This window comes from Culex pipiens, chromosome 2, assembly GCF_016801865.2.
Source record: "Culex pipiens pallens isolate TS chromosome 2, TS_CPP_V2, whole genome shotgun sequence".
Taxonomy (NCBI): domain Eukaryota; kingdom Metazoa; phylum Arthropoda; class Insecta; order Diptera; family Culicidae; genus Culex; species Culex pipiens.
The window spans coordinates 171,750,270-171,777,335 of NC_068938.1; the positions used below are offsets into that span (position 1 = coordinate 171,750,270).

Sequence of the window (27,066 nt, forward strand, 5' to 3'; positions counted from 1 at the left end):
TTTACGATTTCTCTTTCCAGCAAAACTCCGCCGTGACCAGTCCGTCTGTGGAACATCCGGAGCCCAAGTTCCCGAATGACGCGAAGCCGATGATCCGCAAGGTGTCCCGCTTCCAGGTGCAAACCGTACAAGAATCTCCCAAAGCAGCGCCGACCCAGGACGGTCAACAACAAACCCAACAACAACAACAACATCAACATCAACTAGTAGTGAATCACGATACTCAGCAGCAGCAGCAACAGCCCAACTACTCATCCCCGACGGACGAAAAGTCGTGCCAGACGTTCCCTGTGCCGCAACCGGTGCCTCAACCTCAGCTTGTGAATGAGTTGCCGCGTACTCCGACTGTGGAGAATGTTCAGCCCACCTTTGCGGCGGTGTTGCAACAACAGCAGGTTCAGCTGCAGCAGCAGCAGGCTCAGCAACAACAACAACAGCAAATGCAAGCGCAACTGCAGTATCAACAGCAGATGATGCAACAACAACAGCAGCAGCAGGTTCAGGTTCAACAGCAGCAGCAGCCAATGATCCAGACAGTTCCTATTCAGCAGCAGCAGCAGCAGCCTCCGCCCCAGATGATGCCGGTTATGCAGGCCGCGCCGCAGCCCCAGTATCAACAGCAGCAGCAGCAGCCCCAGCAAATGGTGGCCGTCGTGAACTCGATGCCACCGCAACAGCAGCCTCAGCCCCAGCAACAACTCTACGCCGAGCAGAACGCACTGGAGCAGTTCAACAGCGAGGACATTGGCCAGAATTTGGTGGCGATCCAGAACCACCTCCGTGGCATGCAGCTAATGGCGAGTTCACGCCAGCAGTTGCAGCTTCTGCTTCAGCGCCAGCACATTGAGCACGAGGAGCTCAAGTTGCGCCACTTTTTGGAGCTGGAAAAGTTCCTGAAGCAGCAAAAAGAGGACATGAAGCCGGCGCCGATGCCCCAGCAGGTGCAGCAGCAGCAGCAGGTTCCGGTGTCGATGCAGCAGGTCGTCGGGATGGTTCCGGCGGGCGCCGCCGCCGTGCTGGCGGACATTACCTCGCCAACGTTGACCGTGAGTCGGGGGTTCGAGCAGGGCACGATCACGACGCCGGCATATTACAACAACAATGGCGCGATGGTCAGTAGCGAACAAATGATCGAGCCCCCGCAGCCGCCGGATCCGACGTTGACGATCGTGAACGAAACGAATCACTAGACGGGGAGCGTGTCGAACGCAATGTGTTGAACATATTATGTATTTCCTGTGTACTCTGTACTCTACCACTACCTACTACTACTACTCCGTTGTGTGAGTGTCAACTCCTGTATAGTCGTATTTGTAGCGAAGCGTTCTTCTTCTTCTCTCTTAGGGCGTTTTTCTTCCTAGAGGAAACACTATTTAGCATGAGCTAGTGAAAATTGTTTTTTTTTACACAAACACACACACACACACATTATTATAAAATGCAAACCCCCCCCGTTCCCGCAACATTATTATAACTATTAAACATGTAACGTTTAGTGCGTCTGTGAGCGCGTGTGTCTCAAGCCACATTTTTGTTTGGCTTTTATAACCAACCTCCCCCTCCCGGCGGCGGCGTCATCGTCGTCGTAGTCTGTTGCATGCTGCTGAGCGGTAAGTTGCGCCCAAAAAAAAAATAATGAGAAAACAGTCTTGTCTTTGAAACCAAATTAGGAACAAATTAATGCAAAAAAAAATCAAAATTGACCAAAAAGAATTTTTTTTGTCCAGGGTAATTCTCTACGTTTTTCTTTTTTAGTTTTTTGATTTGGATGAAACTTTGTTCATGCTCTCTCCCTTCGTTAAAAGAAGCCTTTGGCATCTTTCAATTGTGCGGGCTGGTCGCACAAAATAGGTTTATTGTGATATACAACAATCTGAATCTTTCGAATTCAGCAGAGCTGTTATCCCAAGCACAAAATAAAAAAAAAGTTGAAGATCATGTGGTATAGGCCGATCCCTTCAACACTTGGGTCTCGCGAGTCATGATCACAACTCAGTGCTAAAGCTCCGTTGGATATTATGGTGAAGCGATACGATGTTGGACATTTGGGCGGTCAAACACCAGAAATTCGAGATTTCAAAAATTACAAAATTCAGGAATTACCCCTCCATACATAAATTTTGTACTAGCTAAAAACGTTACGAATTTTGAAATCCTAAATTATGAAAATATAAATTTTATTGATTCAGAATTCCAATTTTCTTATATTTTGAAGTTTTATGTTTCATTGAATTTCGCATTTTTTGGTTTCCGAATTTTAAAACATTAGAATTCAAAATAAAATAAAATTGTGAATTTTCAAAATCTCTAATCCTTAATCTCACAATTAAAAAAAAATAGATTTCAAGTTAAAAAATAAAAAATCATAAAATATATTTAATGTATAAAAAAAATAAACTCGACCAGAGTTGAGGGTCATAAGCTTTAAAAATATTTGCAACGGCCTAATTTAAAATTTAATAATTCTATAAATATGGAAAATTTAGAAATCAGAAAATTTTTAAATTTAAAAAAATTAAGACAGTAAAAAATTTAAACCCGTCCAGAGTCGAGGGACATAAACTTCAAAAAGTATTTTCAACGTATAAAAATTTAATAATTCTAAAAATATGGAAAATTGAAAAATCACAAAATTTTAAAATAAAAAAATAGTAAGATAGCAATAAAATTTAAGAAATTTAAAAATCTAAAAATTTTAAATTCCGAAACTAATTTTCGGGATTGATTTCGTGCTGATTTATTAAGGGATAGAAGCGACCTAGAAATTCGCGTTTAATTTCTGAATTTTGAATCTTTTGGATTTGAAAAAAACAATAAATTAAGAAAAAAACATTTCTCAAACTTACAAATCAACTCAACATGAAGAGTTCTCCAAATTATAAAATTGAAAAATCTTTTTTTTTATATAGAACTGAAAAATCTCAAAAGTTATCAAATTTAAAATTTAATATAATAAGAAGGATAGAAAATTTAAAAATGTGCAAATTTTAAAATTTTAAAATTAATAACTGAAATTGATCGATTCAAAATCTTTGAAACTTAATAAATTTAAAACTTGAGAATTCTAAAATTTCAAAATGGAAAACAATGAATCAAGAAATAAAAAAAAAATCATTAATTTAAAATACGAAAACCAACTTTCGGACCGGTTTGTCAAGGGCAAGAGCGATTTAAATTTTGGAGCATATTTGCAACGGCCTAATTTTAGAATTTTAAAATTATGAAATTTGAAAAATAAAAATTCTAAATAGCTAATATTTTTTTTTAAATATTTAAATTTGTTCATATTTTGAAATTTAATGTTTTTTAAAATTAAATACTCTTGAACAAAAAATAAAAAAATAAACTATACCTTTGATTTCAATTCCCAGAAATAGAAAAAAAAACTAAATTTAGGGTTTTGTAAATTTAAAAATGATAACACTTATAAATCTTATATTTTATAAAATTCAAAAATTAAAAAAAAAACCAAAAAAAATGAATAATTTTAAAAAGACATAAAAATCTGTTAGTTTAAAAAAGCTTTAATTAAATAAAACAAAATTTAATAATAATTTTAAATTTAACAATAAAAAAATATAGTAAATTTGAAAATTTTAAAATTTGTAAATCAAAATTTCAAAATCACAAAAATACAAAAAATCAAGAAATATTAAAATTCAAAATTGCAAAACTATGAAATTAAGTTATTCAAAAACTCTGATTTCGGATTTAAATAGTTTGTTTATTTTCGAATGTTTAATTTCATATTTATTTTTTTTTAATTTTCCAATTTGGTATTTCGATCTCGGAATTGGACTAAAAGGAGCTCTATCATTCTTAATCATTCTCTACAACCTAACCTCGCCTTTAGACGGGCTTCGATCTAAAAAATCGCCAAAAATCAATTTTCCAACCGATTTTTGATCTTAAAAAAGCATTGGAAAAAAGAACTCTTGAAATTTTAGAAAATTTCAGGTTTGGAAGTTTAACTTGTTTTATGTGACATTGCCAATGTTTTTAAAAATGTCATTTATTTGGGGTCAACTTTGGCTGTGTTTTTTACTAACATTTTCTATATTTTCAGTAAAAAGATGTATGCAGTAATTTTTGTAGTGTCCCAGACTACGCCTCTATGCATTTTTTTACAATTTAAATGATGATGGTGCGCTTCTACAGTAGAAAATGTGAAAAACATGCAAAAAATTGAAAAAAATGACTGTAAAAACATGAAAAAATTAGATAGACGAAATGTAATTATATTAGGTGGTAGAGTAGGCTACATACTACCAAAAACAAACATAAACTAAACATGATAAATGCAAATTAAAATACTAAAAATAAAACAAGAAAAACATAAAACAAGAGAAGTAAATTTTTCGTCGAACAAAAGTTGCTCAAAATTACCTCCTAAACACGGGAAAAATAAATATTTTCGAAAAAAAAATAGGCAGTAGAGGATTAAATGGGTCGTTGGATGCCTCGCGGGGGCCTTCACCAGCTAATTCATGGAATTGAAATAAGCTGTCTTAATGTAATACACAATGCTTTTGAATTATATAAGTATTTTTCGATTGTAATTTTGATTCTATATTCAACAATAATTTTCTAAAAAAAATGAACTTTTTCCGTAATGGCACACCAGTACCTTCAAGTCAGACGATATTCAACGTCAAAATACATATTTTTAAGAACTCAACTTTAAGTGATAAAAAGTTTCAATGTAATCTTCTAGCGCGCATTTTATTTGAAACGTAGCTGATCTTTTCTGAACAGTCTAAATTCATGCCTACAACTTTGCCGAAAAGACCAAATTTGTTATCAAAAAAATCCCTTCTAAAGTACAGATTTTTATATATTTACAAATCATTTTTTTATTACCAGCTCGCAAAATTTTATGGTGAAAAAAAAACTAACGATACAAAATGGCTTCTTTTGGCATAAGAAAAGTATGGACCAAGTTTCGTTCAAACCTTAAAATCATCCAAAAATTTGCAAAAATCTATAGAATTCATCTCGTAACGCTGGGCGCGTGCGCGCGCGGCCCCCCTCAAATCGCAGCGATTTCATTCCAGATTTCCAATTGAAAAGTGCACATTAGATCTTCAACTTTCGCTGCGATTTCTTCCTTCGCCCCGCCCAAATCGATTCGAAGCTGGGCGATTAATCCGGTTTTCCCAACCCTTATCACGACCCTACATTGTGGAGCAGTAGCAGCAAACCCAAAAGAAGAAAGAAAAAAAATGTGAAAGAATCCTGCTGGACGGTGTATTTTCAAGATATTGTTATTTAAAATGCAAACACACACACATACATACACACACACGAGATATAGATATTTACTCTTGCAGAGAGCAGCGCTAGCGAGCGAACCACAATTTGTGTATATTTTTCTTTTTGTATTGGATTAAAACTATCATTAACAAAGTACATGTGATTGTATAATTTTGCAAAAAAAAAGGGCGTGAATCGAGGATGAAAAAGAATTTGGCGAGCTTTCTAGAAATAAAAGGAATGATAGAACAGTGTGTTTGAGAGAAAATTGGAACAGGCTTTCACGCTAATTAAAAGAAAAAACAAAAACACTCAAATTAAACACAAAACTAAACAGACAAATAAAGCTAGAGAAGAATCATAATCCCTTGTGCTTGCTTATCGGAACACGAAACGGCGCGACCCTGCTACACTGCTAAACTGATTACTTCTCAAGCTAGTTGGTTAGTTGGATGGTTGGTGTGTCGTTTCTCCCTCGCAGAATATTTAAAACAAGAATAAAACAGCTTCAAAAATTTGCAAAACAAAAAAAAATAGTCTATCACAAACAAAATAAACTACGAGGAAAATACACAAAACAAAATCTATCCGAATCAGGCCGTGTTGAGTTGGAATGGGAGGTAATTTGCGTGGGCGTAGGAGAGGGACGTGATAGCGAAAGATGGGGGAAAGAGGGGGAAATCGTCAGGAGTGAAAGAGTGAAATTGTTTGGGGAGAGAGAGAGAGATAAGAAAACGGAGGTAGGGAAAACGAAAATGAGGATGAAAAAATAAGCATAGAAATGATAAAGCAAAATGCAGAGAACACTATTTCATCAGCGCTTGTGTACGACCCAGATTGGACAGGGTCTGCATTACATTATTGTATTATAATTCTATATATATTATATAAAATGGAAAAAAATAATTAAGATATAAAATATCTAATAAAAATGAGCAAAAAATGCAGAAGCAGCAAACGATGATTGTTGTTCTTATCAGGTGAAATCAAAACATATCCGAAAAATGCCTTTTTATTTAATTTTAATTTTTCTCATTTCCTTATTTTCTGATCTAGTTAAAATTGGCGGAGCTGTTTTGGTATATTTATTAAAGGAGAAAAGCTTGGAACTTAACCTCAAACAAACCAAATGAACTTTTTTGACAGGTGTCAGTTCCGGAACTTCTTAAAATTATAATTTTGTTCCGGTTGTTCCGTTTCGCATGGATACAAACACGGCCAGGAGCACGGCAAGGACACGGCCACGGGAATGGCCAGAAACAGGCACCTACACGGCCAGGAACACGAAAACGGCCAGAAGCATGGGCACGAACACGGGTAGAAGTCCGGACAAGGACACGGCCTCGAGCACGGCGACGGGAACGACCAGGAACAGGCACCTACGTGATCAGGTGAACACGGTTAGAAGCACGGACAAGCACACGGGCACTAATACGAAAAAAAAACTCGGGTTATGACGTTTCGCGCAATCGGAAGCTAATTCAAATTTAAAAAAAAATGCTAAGTCCCGTTTTGACACCTGTCAAAACACTCAAATGGCACTCACAAAATGAATACTGAGTTCTTTGAGTTCATTTGCCACGTCACGGTTTTCTTGTCTATAGAGGAGAAAATCGTGACGTCAGAAATGAACCCAAATCACTCAAAGTTCATTTTGTGAGTGACTTTAACATTTTGGCCTAGTTTGACAGCTACCTCGTTCCCAGCTTTTTGGAGGAGAGAAAAGGAGGCGAATACTTTATGAAAATCATACCTGTCAAAATTCCTAGCCTCAAAATTTTGTCGCGAGTTGCTTTTCTCCTCTATAAATACAAGCAAGAATTCCAATTTCATCCAAATTGGACCACCTCTCCTTTTAGGCACCACCGCAAAGTTTCGAAAATTGTTAAAAACTTCCATTTTCAAACTGCGAATCAATTGACCCAATTCATCTTCAAATTTAAAATTGTTTTCAGTGTGTGTTGCTCAAATGAAATCTTGTTGCTTTATTTCAACATGGAGCGTTTATTTTTACTGAACTTTAGACCTTACTTTCGCATTTCATTGATTGGTTAGGGTAGGGTAGTCATCAATGAGACACTTTTGGTTTTCAACTTTCAACGATTTTTCTAATTCTTTTCATCAGCATGTTTTAATGAGCTTTTAGTTGCATTATCTTTCTTTTAATGTGTTCTAACATTGACCAAAATATGAGATCGATCCGACATCTACAGCCAGAGTTATCCAACTGTCTCATTGTAGACGCACTTGGCAGGAACAATGAGACAGCTGGGGAACAATGAGACACTTTACGAAAAACAACATTTTTCTAGCAGAGCATCATGTTTTTGTATTGTTCCATTGCAGGTGACTTGCCTTGAACATTTTAGAGCAATTTTGCCAACATGAAACTTTTAATAACAAAAGTTACACTAAAAAGTATTGAAATTTTGTAAAATCCATATATTAATACCAAATAACTTAGTATTTTTGGTTAAATGAAGTTTAAACTCTATAAATATGCCAAAAATCACTTTTAATTCATGTTTTGAAAGATTTCCATCGATTTTGAAAAGTTTATTGAAGAAATATCAAAGTGTCTCATTGTTCCCCATGGGCTGAAATGAGTGGGGAACAATGAGACAGCCCTGGATTCTGGGTATATTCTAAATTTTGGCCAAATCTAACGAAAGGACATTGTAGCCCAACTTAATCCCTATGGAACGTCGAAAGAAATTTGAAGAAATATAAGTTTTGGTGTATATAGCAGTCTACGAGCGAAAAAGTATTTTTTGTCCATAATTTACTTTTACACCCCATAATCAAACATTTATGAATTACTTTTCAAGGGAGCGTCCATAACCAAAGCCACTAATATGGCAGACGTGTATCCAGTAGACACACCTTTCCCCCAAATATGAGCCTGATTGGTTGAAACTACGACTTGTGAGAGCCATTTTATCATTGTTCCCCGTGTCTCATTGATGACTACTCTACCCTACTAATTTTGATAAATGTTTTCTTTTATGAGCAATTCTCTACGAAATCGGTCTTTTTTCTTCAATTTTAATTTTTGTATTTTTTAATCCGACTGAAACTTTTTTGGTGCCTTCGGTATGCCCAAAGAAGCCATTTTGCATCATTAGTTTGTCCATATAATTTTCCATACAAATTTTGCAGCTGTCCATACAAAAATGATGAATGAAAATTCAAAAATCTGTATCTTTTGAAGGATTTTTTTGATCGATTTGGTGTCTTCGGCAAAGTTGTAGGCATGAATAAGAACTACAGTTATGGAGGACCGAGTTATGAATTTTTCAAATCAATACTGATTTTTTCAAAAAATCGAAATTTTGGTCGCAAAGTTTTTCAACTTCATTTTTCGATGTAAAATCAAGTTTGCAATCAAAAAGTACTTTAGTGAAATTTTGATTAAGTGCACCGTTTTCAAGTTAAATCCATATTTAGGTGACTTTTTTGAAAATAGTCGAAGTTTTTCATTTTTTTTAAAATAGTGCACATGTTTGCCCACTTTTGACAAAGATATTTTTGAAAAGCTGAGAAAATTCTCTATATTTTGCTTATTCGGACTTTGTTGATCCCATTCCCGCCACGTGAGCGTCTGTTCCCCACGTTAGGGGCGGCTCACCAAAGCGGTAAGTGTTGCCAACGACCCCCCCCCCCCTTTCGAGCGTCTGTTCCCCAGGTTAGGGGCGGCCCGAAAACCCGGTGTTCAGCCTCCTCCCCCCTCATGAGCGTCTGTTCCCCATGTTAGGGGCGGCTCATTGCAGGTTATAGTTGGCTGATCCCCCCCCCCCCCCCCCCCCCGAGCGTCTGTTCCCCAGGTTAGGGGCGGCTCGAAACAGCGTCTGTACCCCAGGTTAGGGGCGGCTGAGTGAAAGTCCTTGTGTCGGCGTGGGACTCTAAACAGTACCGGCACGATGGTCCTCCGGCGAGACAGGGGGTTGGTGCAGGCCACACGAACCCGCCGTAAAACACCAGTGCAGGAAGCACACGATGCGAGCCGGACCAATCGGCACGGAACTGGACATCTTACGAGGTCCCACGATTGGAAGCTCGGGACGTGGAATTGCAGGTCTCTCAGATTTGACGGGAGTATCCGCATACTCTCCGACATATTGAGGGTCCGCAAGTTCAGCATCGTAGCGTTGCAGGAGGTTTGCTGGATAGGCGCGGAAGAGGTACGAGAGTACAAAAGATTGGGTTGTAGAATCTACCAGAGCCGCGGCAAGAAAAAGAGGCTCGGGACAGCCTTTATAGTGTTGGGCGAAATGCTCGATCGTGTGATTGGGTGGACCCCGATCACCGACCGAATGTGCGTGTTGAGGGTTAAGGGCCGTTTCTTCAACATCAGCATCATAAACGTGCACAGCCCGCACTCAGGAAGCGAAGATGACGAGAAGGACGCATTTTACGAGCAGCTGAACTGGACGTACAACAGCTGCCCAAAACATGACGTCAAAATCGTCATCGGAGATTTTAACGCTCAGGTTGGCCAGGAGGAGGAATTCAGACCGGTGATAGGAAAGTTCAGCGCCCACGTACGCACGAACGAAAACGGCCTGCGACTGATCGACTTCGCCACCTCCAAAAATATGGCCGTACGAAGTACCTGCTTCCAGCATAACCTCCGAGATAAGTACACCTGGAGATCGCCACAAGGAACGGAATCGCAAATCGACCACGTCGTAATCGACGGTAGACACTTCTCCGACATCATCGACGTCAGGACCTATCGCGGCGCCAACGTCGACTCGGACCACTATCTGGTGATGGTGAAAATGCGCCAACGACTTTCCCTGGCGAAAAGCGTTCGGTACCGCCGCCCTCCGCGGCTGGATCTGGAGCGGCTTAAGTTACCGGAAGTCGCATCCCGGTACGCGCATTCGCTGGAGGCTGCGTTGCCAGGGGAGGGTGAGCTGTTGGAAGCTCCCCTCGAGGACTGCTGGAGGAGCGTCAAGGCAGCCATCACCAACGCAGCGGAAAGCACCATCGGATTTGTGGAACGAGGACGACGGAACGATTGGTTCGACGAGGAGTGTCGAGCGATTTTGGAGGAGAAGAATGCAGCACGGAGGGCAATGCTGCAGTATAATCTCCGTGATTACGAAGAGGCGTATGGACAGAAGCGAAGGCAGCAGCACCAGCTCTTCCGGGAGAAAGTGCGCCACCACGAAGAGTTGGAATTCGAGGACATGGAGCAGCTGCATCGCTCAAACGAGACGCGCAAGTTCTACAAAAAACTCAACGGATCCCGCCAAGGCTTCACGCCGCGAGTCGAAATGTGCCGGGATAAAGATGGAGTGATATTGACGGACGAGCGCGAGGTGATCGACAGGTGGAAGCAACACTTCGATGAACACCTGAATGGCACAGAAGCAGAGGCAGGGGTCCAAGACGGCAGAAGAGAGGACTACATCGGTGCAGCAGGAGAAGGTGTGGAGCCAGTTCCCACGCTGAGGGAAGTTAAGGATGCCATCAAGAAGCTGAAGAACAACAAAGCGGCTGGGAAGGATGGTATCGGTGCAGAACTCATCAAGATGGGCCCGGAGAAGCTGGTGTTCTGTTTGCACAGTCTGATAGTCAGGATCTGGGAGTCAGAACAGCTACCGGAGGAGTGGAAAGAAGGAGTGATATGCCCGATCTACAAAAAGGGGGACAAGTTAGATTGTGAGAACTACCGTGCCATCACAATACTCAACGCGGCCTACAAAGTGTTCTCCCAGATCCTCTTCAGCCGTCTATCGCCGATAGCAGAGGATTTTGTTGGAAGCTATCAAGCCGGATTCGTCGTGGGGAGATCGACGACCGACCAAATCTTCACTGTGCGACAAATCCTCCAAAAGTGTCGCGAGTACCAAGTCCCCACGCACCACCTATTCATCGACTTCAAAGCCGCGTACGACTCAGTCGATCGCGAAGAGCTATGGAAAATTATGGACGAGAACGGCTTTCCCGGGAAGCTGATAAGACTGACCAGAATGACGATGGATGGTGCTCGGTGCTGTGTGAAGATTTCGGGTGCGGAATCGGACTCGTTTCCTTCACTCGGGGGACTTCGGCAAGGCGATGGGATTTCTTGCCTCTGTTTCAATGTGGTACTGGAAGGTGTTATGAGACGAGCGGGCTTCAATATGCGGGGCACGATCTTCAGCAAGTCCAACCAGTTCATCTGCTTCGCCGACGACATGGACATTGTTGGCAGAACGTTCAAGGCGGTTGCGGATGCGTACACCGGCTTGAAGCGGGAAGCAGAAAAGGTTGGGCTAAGGGTGAATGTGGCGAAGACAAAGTACCTGCTGGCAGGAGGAACCGAGTCCCTTAGGGCTCGCATTGGACCGTGCGTTACGATCGACGGCGACGAATTCGAGGTGGTAGAGGAGTTTGTATACCTCGGATCGTTGGTGACGTCGGACAACAGCTGCAGCAGGGAAATTCGGAGACGCATCATCGCTGGAAGTCGTGCCTATTTCGGTCTCCACAAGAGCCTAAGGTCCCGGAAATTCTCCCTACATACGAAGTGTTCCATCTACAAGTCGCTGATAAGACCGGTCGTCCTCTACGGGCACGAGATGTGGACAATGCTCGAGGAGGATCTACGAGCGCTAAGCGTATTCGAACGTCGAGTGCTCAGGACCATCTTCGGCGGCGTATTTGGGAACGACGGATGGCGGCGGAGAATGAACCACGAGCTTGCGCAGCTCTACAACGAACCAAGCATCCGGAAGGTCGCGAAGGCTGGACGGTTGCAGTGGGCGGGTCATGTTGCTAGGATGCCGGAGCGACCCGAGCAATTGAGCCAGCGGAACCAGAGGATCAACCCTGCGAAGTTGGTGTTTGTGTCGGAGCCGGTAGGAACAAGACGTAGGGGGGTGCAACGCGCGAGGTGGGTGGACCAAGTGGAGAACGATTTGGAGAGAGTGGGTGCCCCGCAAAACTGGAGACAAGCAGCCATGGACCGAGCTTGTTGGCGGAGAATCGTGCAGCAGGCCAAGCTAATGGTGTAGCGCCAACAAAAGTAAAAAGTAAAGTAAGTGATACGACCCTTAGTTGCTGAGATATTGCAATGCAAAGGTTTAAAAACAGGAAAATTGATGTTTTCTAAGTCTCGCCCAAACAGCCCACCATTTTTCAATGTCGATATCTCAGCAACTAGTGGTCCGATTTTCAATGTTAAAATATGAAACATTTGTGAAATTTTCCAATCTTTTCGAAAACAATATTTCCAAAATTTTCAAATCAAGACTAACATTTCAAAAGGGCCAAACATTCAATATTACGTTCTTTTAAAATGTTAGTCTTGGTTTAAAAATTATGAAAATATTGTTTTCGAAAAGATTGGAAAATTTCACAAATGTTTCATATTTTAACATTGAAAATCGGAACATAAGTTGCTGAGATATCGACATTGAAAAATGGTGGGCTGTATGGGTGAAACTTAAAAAACATCAATTTTCCTGTTTTTAAACCTTTGCATTGCAATATCTCAGCAACTAAGGGTCGTATCAACAAAGTCCGAATAAGCAAAATATAGAGAATTTTCTCAGCTTTTCAAAAACATCTTTGTCAAAAGTGGGCAAACATGGGCACTATTTAAAAAAAATGAAAAACTTCGACTATTTTCAAAAAAGTCACCTAAATATGGATTTAACTTGAAAACGATGAGCTTTATCAAAATTTCAGTATAGTAAGTACTTTTTGATTGCAAATTTGATTTTACATCGAAAAATGAAGTTGAAAAATTTTTGCGACCAAAATTTCAATTTTTTGAAAAAAATCAGTATTGATTAAAAAAAATCATAACTCGGTCAATGATTTTTTGCACAACCTGGAAATTTCTGAAAAGTTGTCATTTTATGTCCTCTAAAACATATCAAAAAATAAATAAAATTAAAAATAGTGTTTTTTTGCAAATCAAGTTTTAGTGACAAAAAGTTAAATAAAAAATCACCAAATTTTTTTTTACCGTGTATCATTTTTTTTCAGTGTAGTCCATATCCATACCTACAACTTTGTCGAAGTCACCAACTCGATCAAAAAATTCCTTCAAAAGATACAGATTTTTGAATTTTCACATATCATTTTTGTATGGACAGCTGCCAAATTTGTATGGAAAATTATATGGACAAACAAATGATGCAAATTGGCTTCTTTGGGCATACCGAAGGCACCAAAAAAGTTTCAGTTGGATTAAAAAATACAAAAAAAATCGAATGACCGAAATCCTAAAGAACTGCTCTTATGTTAATGAGATATTGAGGGTGAAATTGAATAATTTTAAAAATATCCATTTAAATTTAAGAAAACGCATGTTTTTAAAAGTATGATATTTTAAATTAAAACCAAATAAAACTTTCTTAAAGTTTTACTAATTTTTCAAGCATTCAAAAGTTTTTTTTAGAGATTTAAAAATTTGGAACACACACACACAAATATTTCCGAATTGTTATGATGTAACACTTTTGTACGACATTTAAAATTAAACTTTAAATGCAATTTGATGTAAATTTGCAGCAAATTATACGTAAAACCATGATTTTACGTGTGCTCCAACCGTTTACGTCGAATCTCAAGTTTACGTCAATTGAGTTTACATGTGTTTAAAAAATGCAGGTAAAATAAAAAAAATAAACAAAACGCATTCCTCATGAAAACAGCGTGACTCAAAAAAAAAAGTTCGATCGAGCCCAAAATTGGTGTTGAGGTTCGTTCCGAAATAATAAGACCCGGATTTTTTTTTGTTGGCCATCAGGGTGTGACCTACGTGTTAGGGTGATCCAAAAAAAGGCAAATTCGATCGATTTTCGCAAAAACCATTTTTTTTCAAAAAATCACGTCTCTGCGCCATTTGAACCGATTTAAGTTCGCTTAGACGCAAATGAAAGGCGATTAGATAGGCTTTTTCCAATTTGAAAAAAATCTAGCTTTATATTTGAAAAGGTTGTATGCAAACATATCTCAAAATGGTGAAGTTTCACTAACAGGATTCCGTAATATATTGTTTTGAAAATAAAAACAGAGTTTTGTGTGCAAAAACGAAAATGCGATAACATTAAAATTTCAGCAACGACCAAAATTTGCGTCTTTCAATTAAGAAAATTTATGTACTAGGGTGGTCCGAGCTCGGGGCTATCCCCTGAAATCAAAGATTGACCCATAACTAGGGTAAATTCAAAATTTGAGCTCATTCTGACCACGGGAATCCCTCCTTCTAAGTCGTTCAAATTTGTATGAGAAAAATCGTCAAAATGTATGAAGAAACGCAACTGTTTTAGTTTTTTTACCTGTGCTTTTTAAATTACACTAAATCAAACTAAAAAGTGACGAACTGTCACTTTGTACACGGCGCTCACGCACACTATCAAAACAAATGTTTGGTAGTGTGTGTGAACTCCGTGTAAAAAGGGGTGTCATACTAAAAAGTGACCCCGTTCGTTTGACAACAGTTGGTGTCAAACCATCGGGGTTTGAGTGTATGTCCCGGTAAAAAAGAAAATTTCTGGTACTTGTGTACCCGACCCTCTCCGAGTTCATTGACACATTGTAGACATGGCTTATATAAGCCATTCGTGTGTATATGGAGCCGTTGCATCGTATCAAAAAGTGGACAAAGACAAACTTGAAAAAATAGACTGAAAGAAAAATACACGCCACTTCGATGAGATTTTTCTATTTAAAAGTTAAATTTGAAGGTAATGTCACAATTTTTTTCTGTCAAATTTTTGAGGAAATAGCCTAAGATGTTACAAAAAAACTAACTTAATCCACCTATGTGGTTTATGCCTTCCTCACTTTTTACCAACAATGGGTAATATGAGTGGTTTGGACACATATTTCAGTTATTTTTTTAGGTCCAGAAAAATAAGTACACAGATATAAATTAAGTTGTCATAACTCGAGACAGGGTTGCCAGATTTTCTATTATGTGGACTCGTTGGAAAGGTCTCTTGATTACCTAACCAACGATGGGTCGGATGATGGATCCGGACATCGTTTACATGCATTTAAGTGAGATCCGGCTTCAAAAAAGTAAATAAATATCACTTAAGTGGTCATAACTCGAGGCAGGGTTGCCAGATCTTCAATGTTGTGGACTCGTTGGAAAGGTCTCTTGATTACCTAACCAATGAAGGATCGGATGATGGATCCGGACATCGTTTACATGCATTTAAGTGAGATCCGGCTTCAAAAAAGTACATAAATATCACTTAAGTGGTCATAACTCGAGTCAGGGTTGCCAGATTTTCAATTATGTGGACTCGTTGGAAAGGTCTCTTGATTACCTAACCAACGATTGGTTGGATAATGGATCTCGACATCGTTTACATACATTTAAGTGAGATCCGGCTTCAAAAAAGTACATAAATATCACTTAAGTGGTCATAACTCGGGACAGGGTTGCCAGATTTTCAATTATGTGGACTCGTTGGAAAGGTCTCTTGATAACCTAACCAACGATGGGTCGGATGATGGTTCCGGACATCGTTTACATACATTTATGTGAGATCCGGCATAAAAAAAGTACATAAATATCACTTAAGTGGTCATAACTCGAGAAAGGGTTGCCAGATCTTCAATTATGTGGACTCGTTGGAAAGGTCTCTTGATAACCTAACCAACTATGGGTCGCATGATGGTTCCGGACATCGTTTACATACATTTAAGTGAGATCCGGCTTGAAAAAAGTACATAAATATCACTTAAGTGGTCATAACTCGAGACAGGGTTGCCAGATCTTCAATGTTGTAGACTTTTTGGAAACGTCTCTCGATAACCTAACCAACGATGGGTCGGATGATGGTTCCGGACATCGTTTACATACATTTAAGTGAGATCCGGCTTGAAAAAAGTACATAAATATCACTTAAGTGGTCATAACTCGAGACAGGGTTGCCAGATCTTCAATGTTGTGGACTCGTTGGAAAGGTCTCTCGATTACCTAACCAACGATGGGTCGGATGATGGATCCGGACACCGTTTACATGCATATAATTGAGATCCGGATATATGTGAAAACACATTTTTATACATAACTTTTGAACTACTTATCGAAACTTCAAACAATTCAATAGCGATGTATGGGACCCTAAACCAAGTCAAATGCAACTGGTTTGATCAAAATCGGTTCAGCCAGTGCTGAGAAAACTTGGCAAGATTTTTGAACACATACATACATACACACACACACACATACACACACACAGACATTTGTTCAGTTTTCGATTCTGAGTCGATATGTATATATGAAGGTGGGTCTTTGAGCTTTGAATACAAAGTTCATTTTTAGAGCAGGATTATAGCCTTACCTCAGTGAGGAAGGCAAAAACTCACTAAAAATACTGGATGGTATGACTCTCAAAATAAATAAAAAATAGCCTTATGAACGTCAAAATTCACAAAACAAGCGTCCGCGTACTAATGTAATTGAGCTTATATCTGTGAGCCAATACATCCAATTGAAATGCTGTCAAAGACAAACTTAGGGGAAAGTGGATGAGCTTTCCGGTCATTCATATAGAAATGGCCTGAAACCTCATTTTTTTTTTCCTAAAAGCGCTGTATTTCAAACATTTTAGTTTTTAAACCCGCTCTTTGCAAGGATTGGACTATCTTTATTTGTTTTTTTTTTATTATTCTGTAAATTCTCATGTGTCAAAGAAATCGAGAAATCTGGTAAATTTGTATTGGAAACGGTCAAATATTGGCCAAATATGTAAATCAGAAATCCATACTTTATTACATATTGGTTTTTGGAAATTTTATCGTTCTGAACACTTTAAAAACAGTTTTAGTAAATAATTTTTGTATTTTTTAGGAGTGACATACCATCCTGCATTTTTAGTGAGTCTTTTTGTAACATCTTAGGTTATTTCCTCAAAAATTTTGAAGGAAAAAAAATCTTTAAATGTTTAGAAATATGAAAATAATTTTCAAATTATTATTTTTTTTAAATGTCATATATCTCTACAAATTTCCTTGTTTTTTTTTTGTTTTGTGTGGTTTTCATTGAGCTCTAATAATCTTTTTTAACAAAATAAAAATTTAATTTTATGAACCGTACATTCAACATTTAATCAGCTTGAACAAACATTTTAAATACACTTTGTTTTTTTTTACAATTACTTAAAAGAAATTGATATATTTTTTTATTATTCTGTAAATTCTCATGTGTCAAAGAAAGCTAGAAATCTGGTAAATCAGAAATCCATACTCATAATAAATTTGATGGATATGTAAATGAATCAATTTTTAGTGACTTTTCTTAAGAAATCCTTAAATAAAAAAAAACTTGCTCTAGGCCTCCGATGATTTTTTTTTTCCAGCCCGCAAAATGTATGACCCAATCTCTCCCCTGAACCCAATGTCACCCCTGATGGCGGTAGTTGAGTAGTTTTTAAAATCCTTTAGAATTTTAAATTTGTAAAAAAAAATAGCAATTCAGAAATTGATCAAAATTGTTGCTAGACGCCAAACAACTTAAAATTGAAAGTGCAATAACTTGAGATTCGGATTAAGTTCATAAAATGTTATTTTTATAGAATTATGTTAATCGTTTATTGCTCAACAAATGTTACAAATATAAAAATAGTTCCATATACGAGTAGTTTGCTTTGTTAGCTGCGAGTAAAAATAGTACGTAGAATAAAAGACATTCTTTATCTAAAGCAAAAACTAGAGTTATTCTTACTAGCGTAAGTTAGTACCTTCTAAACGTATAGACTAATAAATGTTCCTCACAGGACTTAAACCTTTAACTGCAACTCATTGGATAAGTTTACCTAAACGTTAATTTTTGATTATTTTCTCATAATTTGATTTTTTTTGCTTTTTTTTGCTTTCCACCTTCTATGCCATCATGACCGGCGGCATTCCTCCGATCGCATGCGACGTCTGTGCCGTTTCCGGTGCCGGCGGTGAATGAAGCTGCTGCTGCTGCTGAGGTATCGCAGACGGTGGTGGCGGCGCCAACTCTTGCTGTCCTCCCTCGGGACTATTCGCCTGCTGGGGTGGCATGGGGACGACATGCTGGTGATGCTGCATCGGTTGATAGTGCTGCTGTTCAGGGTGGTGTTGCAGCGGAACAGGTGCCGATTCGATCCGCTTGTGGCAGTGCTTCTTGACGTGCACGTGCAGGTTGCTCGGCTGGGCGAAGCCTTTGCCGCAGTTTTTGCAGACGTACGGCTTCTGGCCGGTGTGGGTGTTGATGTGAATCTTAAGCTGAAAGGCCAGTGCGAACAGGGTGTGACAGTACGGACACTGGAACTTCTTTTCCGACGGGGTCGCGCCTTGGCCTTCGCGCTTGACCCGTTCCTGGGTGTGCAGCTTGGTGTGGACGCTGAGGTTGCTCGGGTGGGCAAAGGATTTCTCGCACAGCTGGCACTTGTAGGGCCGTTCGCCGGTGTGGGTGTTGGTGTGGAGTTTAAGGTTTATGGCCGCCTTGAAGCGGGCCTCGCAGAACTGACACTGGAAGCGGTACTCGGTGCGGTCCTGGTTTGGGCAGCCCCCTTCCCGGGGTGGCCGACCTCGGCTGCGCTTGACGAAACCCTCCGGCGTGAGGAGAGTCTGGGTGGTACTCGTCAACGGATGTCGCCCTTCGGGGGGAACCGGAGACATCTGACTCTCGTATGGTCCCGGCTGCTGCTGTTGCTCCATGTGCTCCAGCTTGATCTTGGGTTGTGGTGGCCACGCACCGTACGGCTGCTGATATTCGCCACCAACCCGCGAACTTCCCTCCCCATAACTCAGCATCGTCTCCGGTTCCTCCAGCAAACCCCCGGTCGCCGTCGAACTCGACCCGGATCCGTCCTCCTTGCTGTCAGTAGAACTCTCGCCGTACTTCACGATAGGATGGGGATGGTGAGGATATTGGTCGTATTTCTGCTTGGGCGGTCGGCCACGTTTGCGCCGAAAATCCGCAAACTCGTACGAGTGACCGTGCGGCGTTCCGTGATGATACTTTACCTCCGGCCCAAACTCTCCTCCCCCACCGCCCATCGTATGTCCCATGCCGTACTGAGCGTGATGGTGGTGATGATCAACGCCATAGCCCGGTTGGTACACCGAGTCCCGCTCGTCCGACCTTCGCCCCTCCTGTGGGTTGTACCCACCACCGTCAACTGGAGTGATCTGCAACTCCCCGTTTGGATGGATCACTTGTGGCGGCGGAGCCGCGGTAGGCTCAACGATCTCCTGTTTCGGGTTGGTGACCACCTGGTGGTCCGTGACAACGGCCACGGGAGTCGTCGTTGTAGGATCATCGCTCGGAGCTGGATCGTTGCTGCTCGGTGGTTGCGGCGGAGGCTTTTGTTGTTGGAAGTTGTCCGCGATGCGGCGGATGATTTCGTCGTTTTTGATGCACTGCCACCGGAACTGGTAGAACTCGTCGAGGCGGGCCTTGCAGATTGTGCAGAGGGACGAGGGGATGCCGTTGAGGGGCGTGATCTGGAATTAGTAAAAATAGTTTTGATTTTTATATAAATTAGCATTCTTCAGAAAAATACCAAATGAAGTTTTTATTTTAGAGTAATTATTTACTCAAATATTTTGTTTTCTCGTTTTTCAGAAAAAAAAATGGAAATTACAAGCCATGGTGTTAACATTTGAATGAAAGAAGTGTTTTAAAATGCATTTTTCACCTGCCCAGATGTTTTGCAATTTTCAGTTTTCAAAATATCAAAGTATTTTTTTTGTCAATAAATTTTTTTTTTAAAGTACTTTATATAATTTTAAACGCAGGAAAATTCATTTCGAATTATGTTCAGTTCATTAGGCTTCTGCTTTTATTTTGCCCCCTGATTTTTCGGACCAATTTTGAAGGGGGGCGACATAAACTTCAAAAAACATTTGCAACGGCCTTATAATTCGATCATTAAAAATAAATTGATTCAGACGTTTTTTTTTATTTGACTGTTTTATAATTAAATCATAAAAGTTTTTATTCATAGCATTATTATTTTTTGGTAAATGTTGTAAGAGTTTTCAATTCTTCAAATAGTGTTATTTCACTTTTTTAAATGAAAACTAGTGAAATTTATATAAAATAACATCGTGGATCAAACATTCCTAACATTCCGCGGATGGGGTACAGAAAAATATTAAGAAATCAGAGATCGCTATTTGGAGTATCGATACGCTCAACCCCCGGTGGTTGGTCACTTTTTCGTTTGACACTTTTTTAGTTTATACCCCGTTGGTTGGTCAAAGTCAAACTAAAAATTGACGAACTGTCACTTTTTACACGGCGCTCACGCACACTATCGAAACAAACGTTTGGTAGTGTGTGCAAACTCCGTGTTAAAGGGGTGTCAAACTAAAAAGTGACCCCATTCGTTTGACAACAGTTGGTGTCAAACCATCGGGGTTTGAGTGTAGTATTTTTTACGTTTTCTTAAAAAGTAACTAAATTAATTCTGATTTTCATTCAAGATTAAATTAATTTTCGCAATTCGCAATTCGCAATTTTCAGTGTAAGAACGGGCCTTGACCGATCTTAAGCACTAGGTTCCCGACGAACACGCACTGCCCTTACACCTACATCTCACCCTTGCTCTGAGTCAGTACGAGCAACACGCTAGAACACGCTTTGAGTGTTCGTGCCAGGCATGCACACCTTCTTTTCCGGTTACGCATTTTAACTCGGCCGGGGGTGGTACATTAAGTAGGGTTTGATGTAAGTATAAGCGCCTAACCATTTATAGTGTGCCTATCAACTTTCATTGAAGCAAAAACTGTTTTATTTTTAGATTGAATTCAAAAACTTATTGTTATTTACTGTGTATTGTTTTCTCCTGAAATCTTCCCTATTGTTGAGTCTGTTTATCTGTTGCTATTTCTTTTGTCGCGGTGTTTTGTTACAATTTTTGGTCCTAAGCATATTATAAAAGTTTACCCTAAGCATATTATATAAGTTTCACCCTAAATGTTTGCTTTAGTTCCATTCAGTAGATAATGTAATGTTCAGTATAATCTTACGAGACTTACTTGAACAAAACAAATTTAGAAATGATTTTCTACAAACACCTATCATCACGTATAAAATTGATAAAGAAAATTTAAAGTTGAATTATAGAAAATAATGTTTAAAAAGTAACATTTTTAATTTTGATATGAGATTTTTCACGTTTCGTGAGATTTGTTTTTTTTTGAATTATGGTTCCGGTGAAAATTGCACTGTTGGAGCATGAAAAATCACTAAGCCCAACTAATAGTTGTGGTTTTGTTGAGCGTGCATTACTGTGAATACAAAGAGACGAGTTCGCTTTATACAGTCCAGACTCGATTATACGAAGTTCGTATGGGATAATCGAATCAAGAACAAAATATGTTTTCAAATTAACTTTTCAACAATGCTTTTGTAAAATTAGTTGCTATCTTGAAAGAAATGCGAATTCAATCTTAGTCATAAAATGTCAAACGAAAAAATTTTTTTTGTATCTATCTTTTTTTTTTAAAGTCCTAATAACCTACACACTTTGCCTAAGACACCGGATCGATCAAAAAATCAAATTTCAATTAGGTTAACGTTAATTTTGTCATAACCAGGGTTGTTAAAATATCAAAATATCAGCTCTCAGCAACTACAATTATCTCGCCTGAATATTCATGCCTCAAATACAACTGCTCTTCTCTCTTCATTGAAACTCTCAGCGCCGAACATAGCCGAACACGTTTTCGTGTTTACCCACTCGCGATTGACATTTTTCTTTTCTCTCTCATTCTCGCTTCCACGAACCTTATACCGCAACAGCGTTTAACCACAAAAGCCGCCACAAAACCAATTTTGCAAACGCAGTTTGAAGGGGCGTCATGCGTGGTCGGCTCCTAATCGCCCTCTCGCGTTCTCTCATTGCAGTTTTCGGAGAGATTGAGAGACTCAGCGGTGAGAGCGCATAGTCGAGGAAAAGGGAAGGAGTGATAGAGAGAGAATGGCATCGCTGGGAATCACGAGACATAAGAAGAGATCTCACAAGCTATAGTGACGGCCGCTATACTCTCGGATATTTTTGGTGCAGAGATAATCTATTGATAGCTTTTCTATCACTCTTTTGCAACACTGGTCATAACTAATATATGTAGTTATGACAAGTTTCATGAAGTTATGTAAACTTTCATGAAAAAATCAATTATCTTTAGGATCTTCTTTTTCAAAATGCATAAACTCCGCTTAGATCAACAGCCTCGTTGCTCCATTCGCCCAACGCCCAAGGCTCCAAAAAAGTTGGAAAGGCAACTTCATCTCGCTGGTTCTCGGGCATTACTCAACCAATCAAGATGATTCTTCTTACCAGTGAGTTGTTGGGATGCCTAGATGATTCTTGAACATTGCAGAAATTAATTTGATCAAATCTGTAAATTTTGCGATCAAAAACATCGTTCCAACTTTTTTTTTTGCTTGTAAAAAAAAATCGTTAAAAATTCCGCGGAGGCAGTCGTTTTAAAAAAGGTGGAACGATGTTTTCGGACGCAGAAATTACAGATTTGTTCAAATCAAGTTCTGCAAAATTTTAGGATCAAGTTCTGCAAAATTTTAGGATCATCTAGACATTCTTACAAATCACTGGAAACAAGAGTCGGCCCGATTGGACATGCGTTGGGCGTTCCAGTGTTAATGAGTTTTCTGTACGCATTCATCAGAAAGAGCCTGTTCTGAATATCGTGAGTGTAGGTGGCTTCACGCCGATGCACAGTGGTCCAGATCGCAAAATTAAGTGGAAAATGGATTTTCCGAAAAATGGTGACGTTTTGGAGCTTTGGTGTCTTCAGAAGAGTTGTTGCAAATGGAAAGGGGCAACTTTTGGTTTGGTTCAAAATTAGGGTGGTTCACGATTAGGGTGATTTTGAAAATCTAACTTTTCAGGAATATTTTTGGGAATTTTTTTGTCTTCTAGAAAGTTGATGGGCTTGCCAATCCAAGCAACTTTGTCGAAGACACCAAAATTTTATCTCGTAATCTACGCCTTCTATGACCAAATTTATAAAAAGCATCTGAGCAAACCTTCAAAAATCAGTTTTTTGAACGTGGCAATTCAGGGTTAACTTTTAGAGAAAAGTGATATTCGGAGCACTTTTAGAGCTCTACAAAACAAACATTTTCATTTTTTGACATGTCAATTTGGACTTAAGGGTCAAAAGTTACAGCCATTTTAAGGTAAAAAAGATGCAAATTTAAAACTTAAGTATCTCAAAATGGCGCAAGCCAAATTTTAAGCACTAGGTTGCATTTGAAAGAAGAGATCTAGCACTACAAACGCTGAAAAAATCTCAGGGGTGTTTTTCTTTAAACTTGAGATATCTTCATTTGAAAAAGTCTAATTTTCAAGGGAAAACCATATGGGACCACCCTAACGAAATTCGAAAATTGTCCAAATATATGTTTTTCCATGTAATTTTGCCCGCTAAATCTGAATCTGCCCTCAGAATTGAGCCAAAATGTCAACAAATCGATTTTTGGTCATATTTTGGGTTTAAATGATAATTTTACATGGAAACCCAAAATATGACCAAAAATCGATTTGTTGACATTTTGGCTCAATTCTGAGGGCAGATTCAGATTCAGCGGGCAAAATTACATGGAAAAACATATATTTGGACAATTTTCGAATTTCGTTAGGGTGGTCCCATATGGTTTTCCCTTGAAAATTAGACTTTTTCAAATGAAGATATCTCAAGTTTAAAGAAAAACACCCCTGAGATTTTTTCAGCGTTTGTAGTGCTAGATCTCTTCTTTCAAATGCAACCTAGTGCTTAAAATTTGGCTTGCGCCATTTTGAGATATTTAAGTTTTAAATTTGCATCTTTTTTACCTTAAAATGGCTGTAACTTTTGACCCTTAAGTCCAAATTGACATGTCAAAAAATGAAAATGTTTGTTTTGTAGAGCTCTAAAAGTGCTCCGAATATCACTTTTCTCTAAAAGTTAACCCTGAATTGCCACGTTCAAAAAACTGATTTTTGAAGGTTTGCTCAGATGCTTTTTATAAATTTGGTCATAGAAGGCGTAGATTACGAGATAAAATTTTGGTGTCTTCGACAAAGTTGCTTGGATTGGCAAGCCCATCAACTTTTTAGAAGACAAAAAAATTCCCAAAAATATTCCTGAAAAGTTAGATTTTCAAAATCACCCTAATCGTGAACCACTCTAATTTTGAACCAAACCAAAAGTTGCCCCTTTCCATTTGCAACAACTCTTCTGAAGACACCAAAGCTCCAAAACGTCACCATTTTTCGGAAAATCCATTTTCCACTTAATTTTGCGATCTGGACCACTGTGCGATGTCCTTCACCCTTCTTGCTCGTGCTACTTGCTGTCTCATTCTCAGACTTACTTACCTGCAACGTAGTACACTCGTAGATTTTCTGCAACAGAAACTGATCATAGCAAAGTGGCTCCGTTATTCCGTTGGCCGATAAGCACAGGCGACACATGTTGTTGCTGTTGCTGGAAATTGCATTAAAATCCAATTAAGGGGACAGCACAGCAGATAAGTCGCAATCGAGAGCTTTGCCTGGATTACCTTTATCAAGACTTGCGAAACACTTGATAAGTTTTGTACAAAACTCAGTGTTTACTTTAAAAAAAAAGCAGAAACTTACGCCATGATTATTGCTTCCTTCAGCAGAATATTTTCCATAATTTATGACGATGACCTCCCTGTGGGGAGCAAATCCAGACCCCACCTTCACCTTCAGCTCATCCACAGCCTGGAGCAACAATCTTGAATCCTACAGGTCCACCAGCCAATGTTTGTTATTGTTCGGCGGCGGCGGCTGTTTTGACTCTTCTAATTTTCTCGTCGCCGAGATTTTATTTTCTTCAACCGAGTATTTATTCTTTATTATTTGCCTGCGCCATGAGAAACACACACGCACATTCCGATAAGGTACAACACATCGTCCGTCCGTCCGTCCGACCTTCTCTAATAATACGAGGTTTTATATTTATTCAGGTTTCGGCTTTCCAGCTGTTCCCCAGGTTTCGTTCATTCATTGACACAAGCGACTCGCCCTCTCCGTTTCATTGAGCGAAAGGCACATGAATGAAAACTGTGGGCTGAGCTGAAATGTTAGACAAAAAACTGGGATTTGAAAGATGTATTTTTGCAAATAAAAGTCCGAAAGTCAGGCTGCAAAAAAACACATTTTTTTGACAAAATGTTAATGGCAATAGAAGTCTTTAATCGACTAGAAACAATTTCGTTTAACACTGGAACGCCCAACGCATGTCCAACTTACAGTACCGTAAAAAGTTTGTTCTTCGTCAATATTTGGATAATTTGATTGCAAAACAACTGGACTGTTGTAGAATGCATTTTAAAACACTTTTTTCGTCAAAATGCTGAGAACATGGTTTGTAATTTAAAAATATTATTTTTTTTTGTTTGCCCCCTTTCGGCTTTGGTTAGCGTCGGGGTACTATCCTGGACTTTCCTGGACCTGCTAAACCTTTTTTTTTAATTTGCTCAGAAGAATCAGATAGCAAACAGAAATATTGCTGAAAACTAAATTTTCATTTAAAAAAAACTTGATTTAAAAATTAATTGAAACTTCTTAAAATACATTGTATAAAGCGGTATAACGACTTTTAGTCAGGGTGATCACTAGGGTGGGTACGTTTTTCAAAAAGTTCTCGGATCAAGTTTTAGTATGGTTCCCCTTGTAGGGGATATAGGGACTTTCATGCCAAATATCAGCTCATTTGGTTGTAAACTGGCTGCGCGCATCAGGGTTAAAGTTTACATGGGAATTACTATGGGAAATTGGAACTTTTTGTTCAAACGCTCCTACAGGTCTGGGAAAATCACGCGCCAACTTCTGGTATGGTCAGGCCTATGGGGAACGGTCTGTAGAACACTTTTCCCGAAGAGAGCATATGGATTCGTTGTCCCTAGACCTGGCGCATCGGCAAACAATCCGATGTCTCCGGAATCAACGGTTTTCCCTCAAAAAGCATCAAATTTTCCTTAGCATGCTATGAAAGCTTGATGAACACCGCGACGCCATACGTCAGGCAGCTACCACGTGGTTGAAATATTTGCAAAAAAAATCTAAATTTGCTATGCAAGGATTCTGAATTCGACTAAATAATATCAGGATTACTCGAAATGATCATTTTCTAGTTAAAAGGAGGTTTGCAATTGAATATTCCAGCCGTTTCTCACCCACGTGGTAGGTGCCTGACGTATGGCGTCGCGGTGTTCATCAAGCTTTCATAGCATGCTAAGGAAAATTTGATGCTTTTTGAGGGAAAACCGTTGATTCCGGAGACATCGGATTGTTTGCCGATGCGCCAGGTCTAGGGACAACGAATCCATATGCTCTCTTCGGGAAAAGTGTTCTACAGACCGTTCCCCATAGGCCTGACCATACCAGAAGTTGGCGCGTGATTTTCCCAGACCTGTAGGAGCGTTTGAACAAAAAGTTCCAATTTCCCATAGTAATTCCCATGTAAACTGAAAAATACACTGAAACAAAAATACACACCACTTTTAGGTTTTGCCTTCCTCACCTCAATGAGGAAAGGCTATAAAATCACTCGAAAAATGAACTTCTTTATTAGACCTCATAGACCAACCTTCACGTAAACCTATCGACTCAGAATCAAATTCTGAACAAATGTCTGTGCGTGTGTCTGGATGTAAGTCCGTGCACCGAAAAATATGCACACGATTATCTCCGGATTGGCTGAACCGATTTGGACCGTTTTGGTCTCATTCGATCCGTCTTGGGGTCCCACAAGACCCTAGTTAATATGATGAAGTTTAGTAAAGTACTTCAAAAGTTATGCTAAAAAAACGATTTTGAATAAAGTCCGGAA

The 27,066-nt window shown here is 39.3% G+C and overlaps 3 protein-coding genes across 7 annotated transcripts in view; 2 read left to right on the forward strand and 1 right to left on the reverse strand.

The window, feature by feature from the left end:
• Positions 1-6,211, forward strand: part of LOC120428243 (serine/threonine-protein kinase WNK2) — an 82,038-nt gene extending 75,827 nt beyond the window's left edge. For all 5 annotated transcript variants that reach the window (XM_052708572.1, XM_039593226.2, XM_039593223.2 and 2 more), the window contains one exon: positions 21-6,211. In XM_052708572.1, coding sequence (XP_052564532.1) covers positions 21-1,190 — 1,170 coding nt within the window. In that variant the 3' untranslated portion in view covers positions 1,191-6,211. The remainder of the gene's footprint in view (positions 1-20) is intronic.
• The window catches only part of LOC120428226 (interaptin), a 53,384-nt gene that overhangs the window by 1,716 nt on the left and 24,602 nt on the right, over positions 1-27,066 (forward strand). The window lies entirely within an intron of this gene.
• On the reverse strand, positions 17,795-25,178 carry LOC120428245 (zinc finger protein ZIC 1-like). Its single transcript, XM_039593228.2, has 3 exons — positions 24,846-25,178; positions 24,582-24,690; positions 17,795-19,695 (listed from the first exon to the last, which is right to left on the reverse strand). The coding sequence occupies exons 1-3, from the start codon at positions 24,881-24,883 to the stop codon at positions 18,100-18,102; spliced, it is 1,743 nt and encodes a 580-aa protein (XP_039449162.1). The 5' UTR covers positions 24,884-25,178; the 3' UTR covers positions 17,795-18,099.

What these genes read in the sequence shown, in the direction of transcription:
- LOC120428245 (XM_039593228.2), bottom strand. Translation starts at nt 24,883, where the DNA reads ATGGAAAATATTCTGCTGAAGGAAGCAATAATCATGGC. An exon ending in AAGGAAGCAATAATCATGGC is followed by an intron (nt 24,691 to 24,845) that starts GTAAGTTTCTGC and finishes TGCAATTTCCAG; the next exon opens with CAACAGCAACAACATGTGTC. An exon ending in ACGAGTGTACTACGTTGCAG is followed by an intron (nt 19,696 to 24,581) that starts GTAAGTAAGTCT and finishes TACTAATTCCAG; the next exon opens with ATCACGCCCCTCAACGGCAT.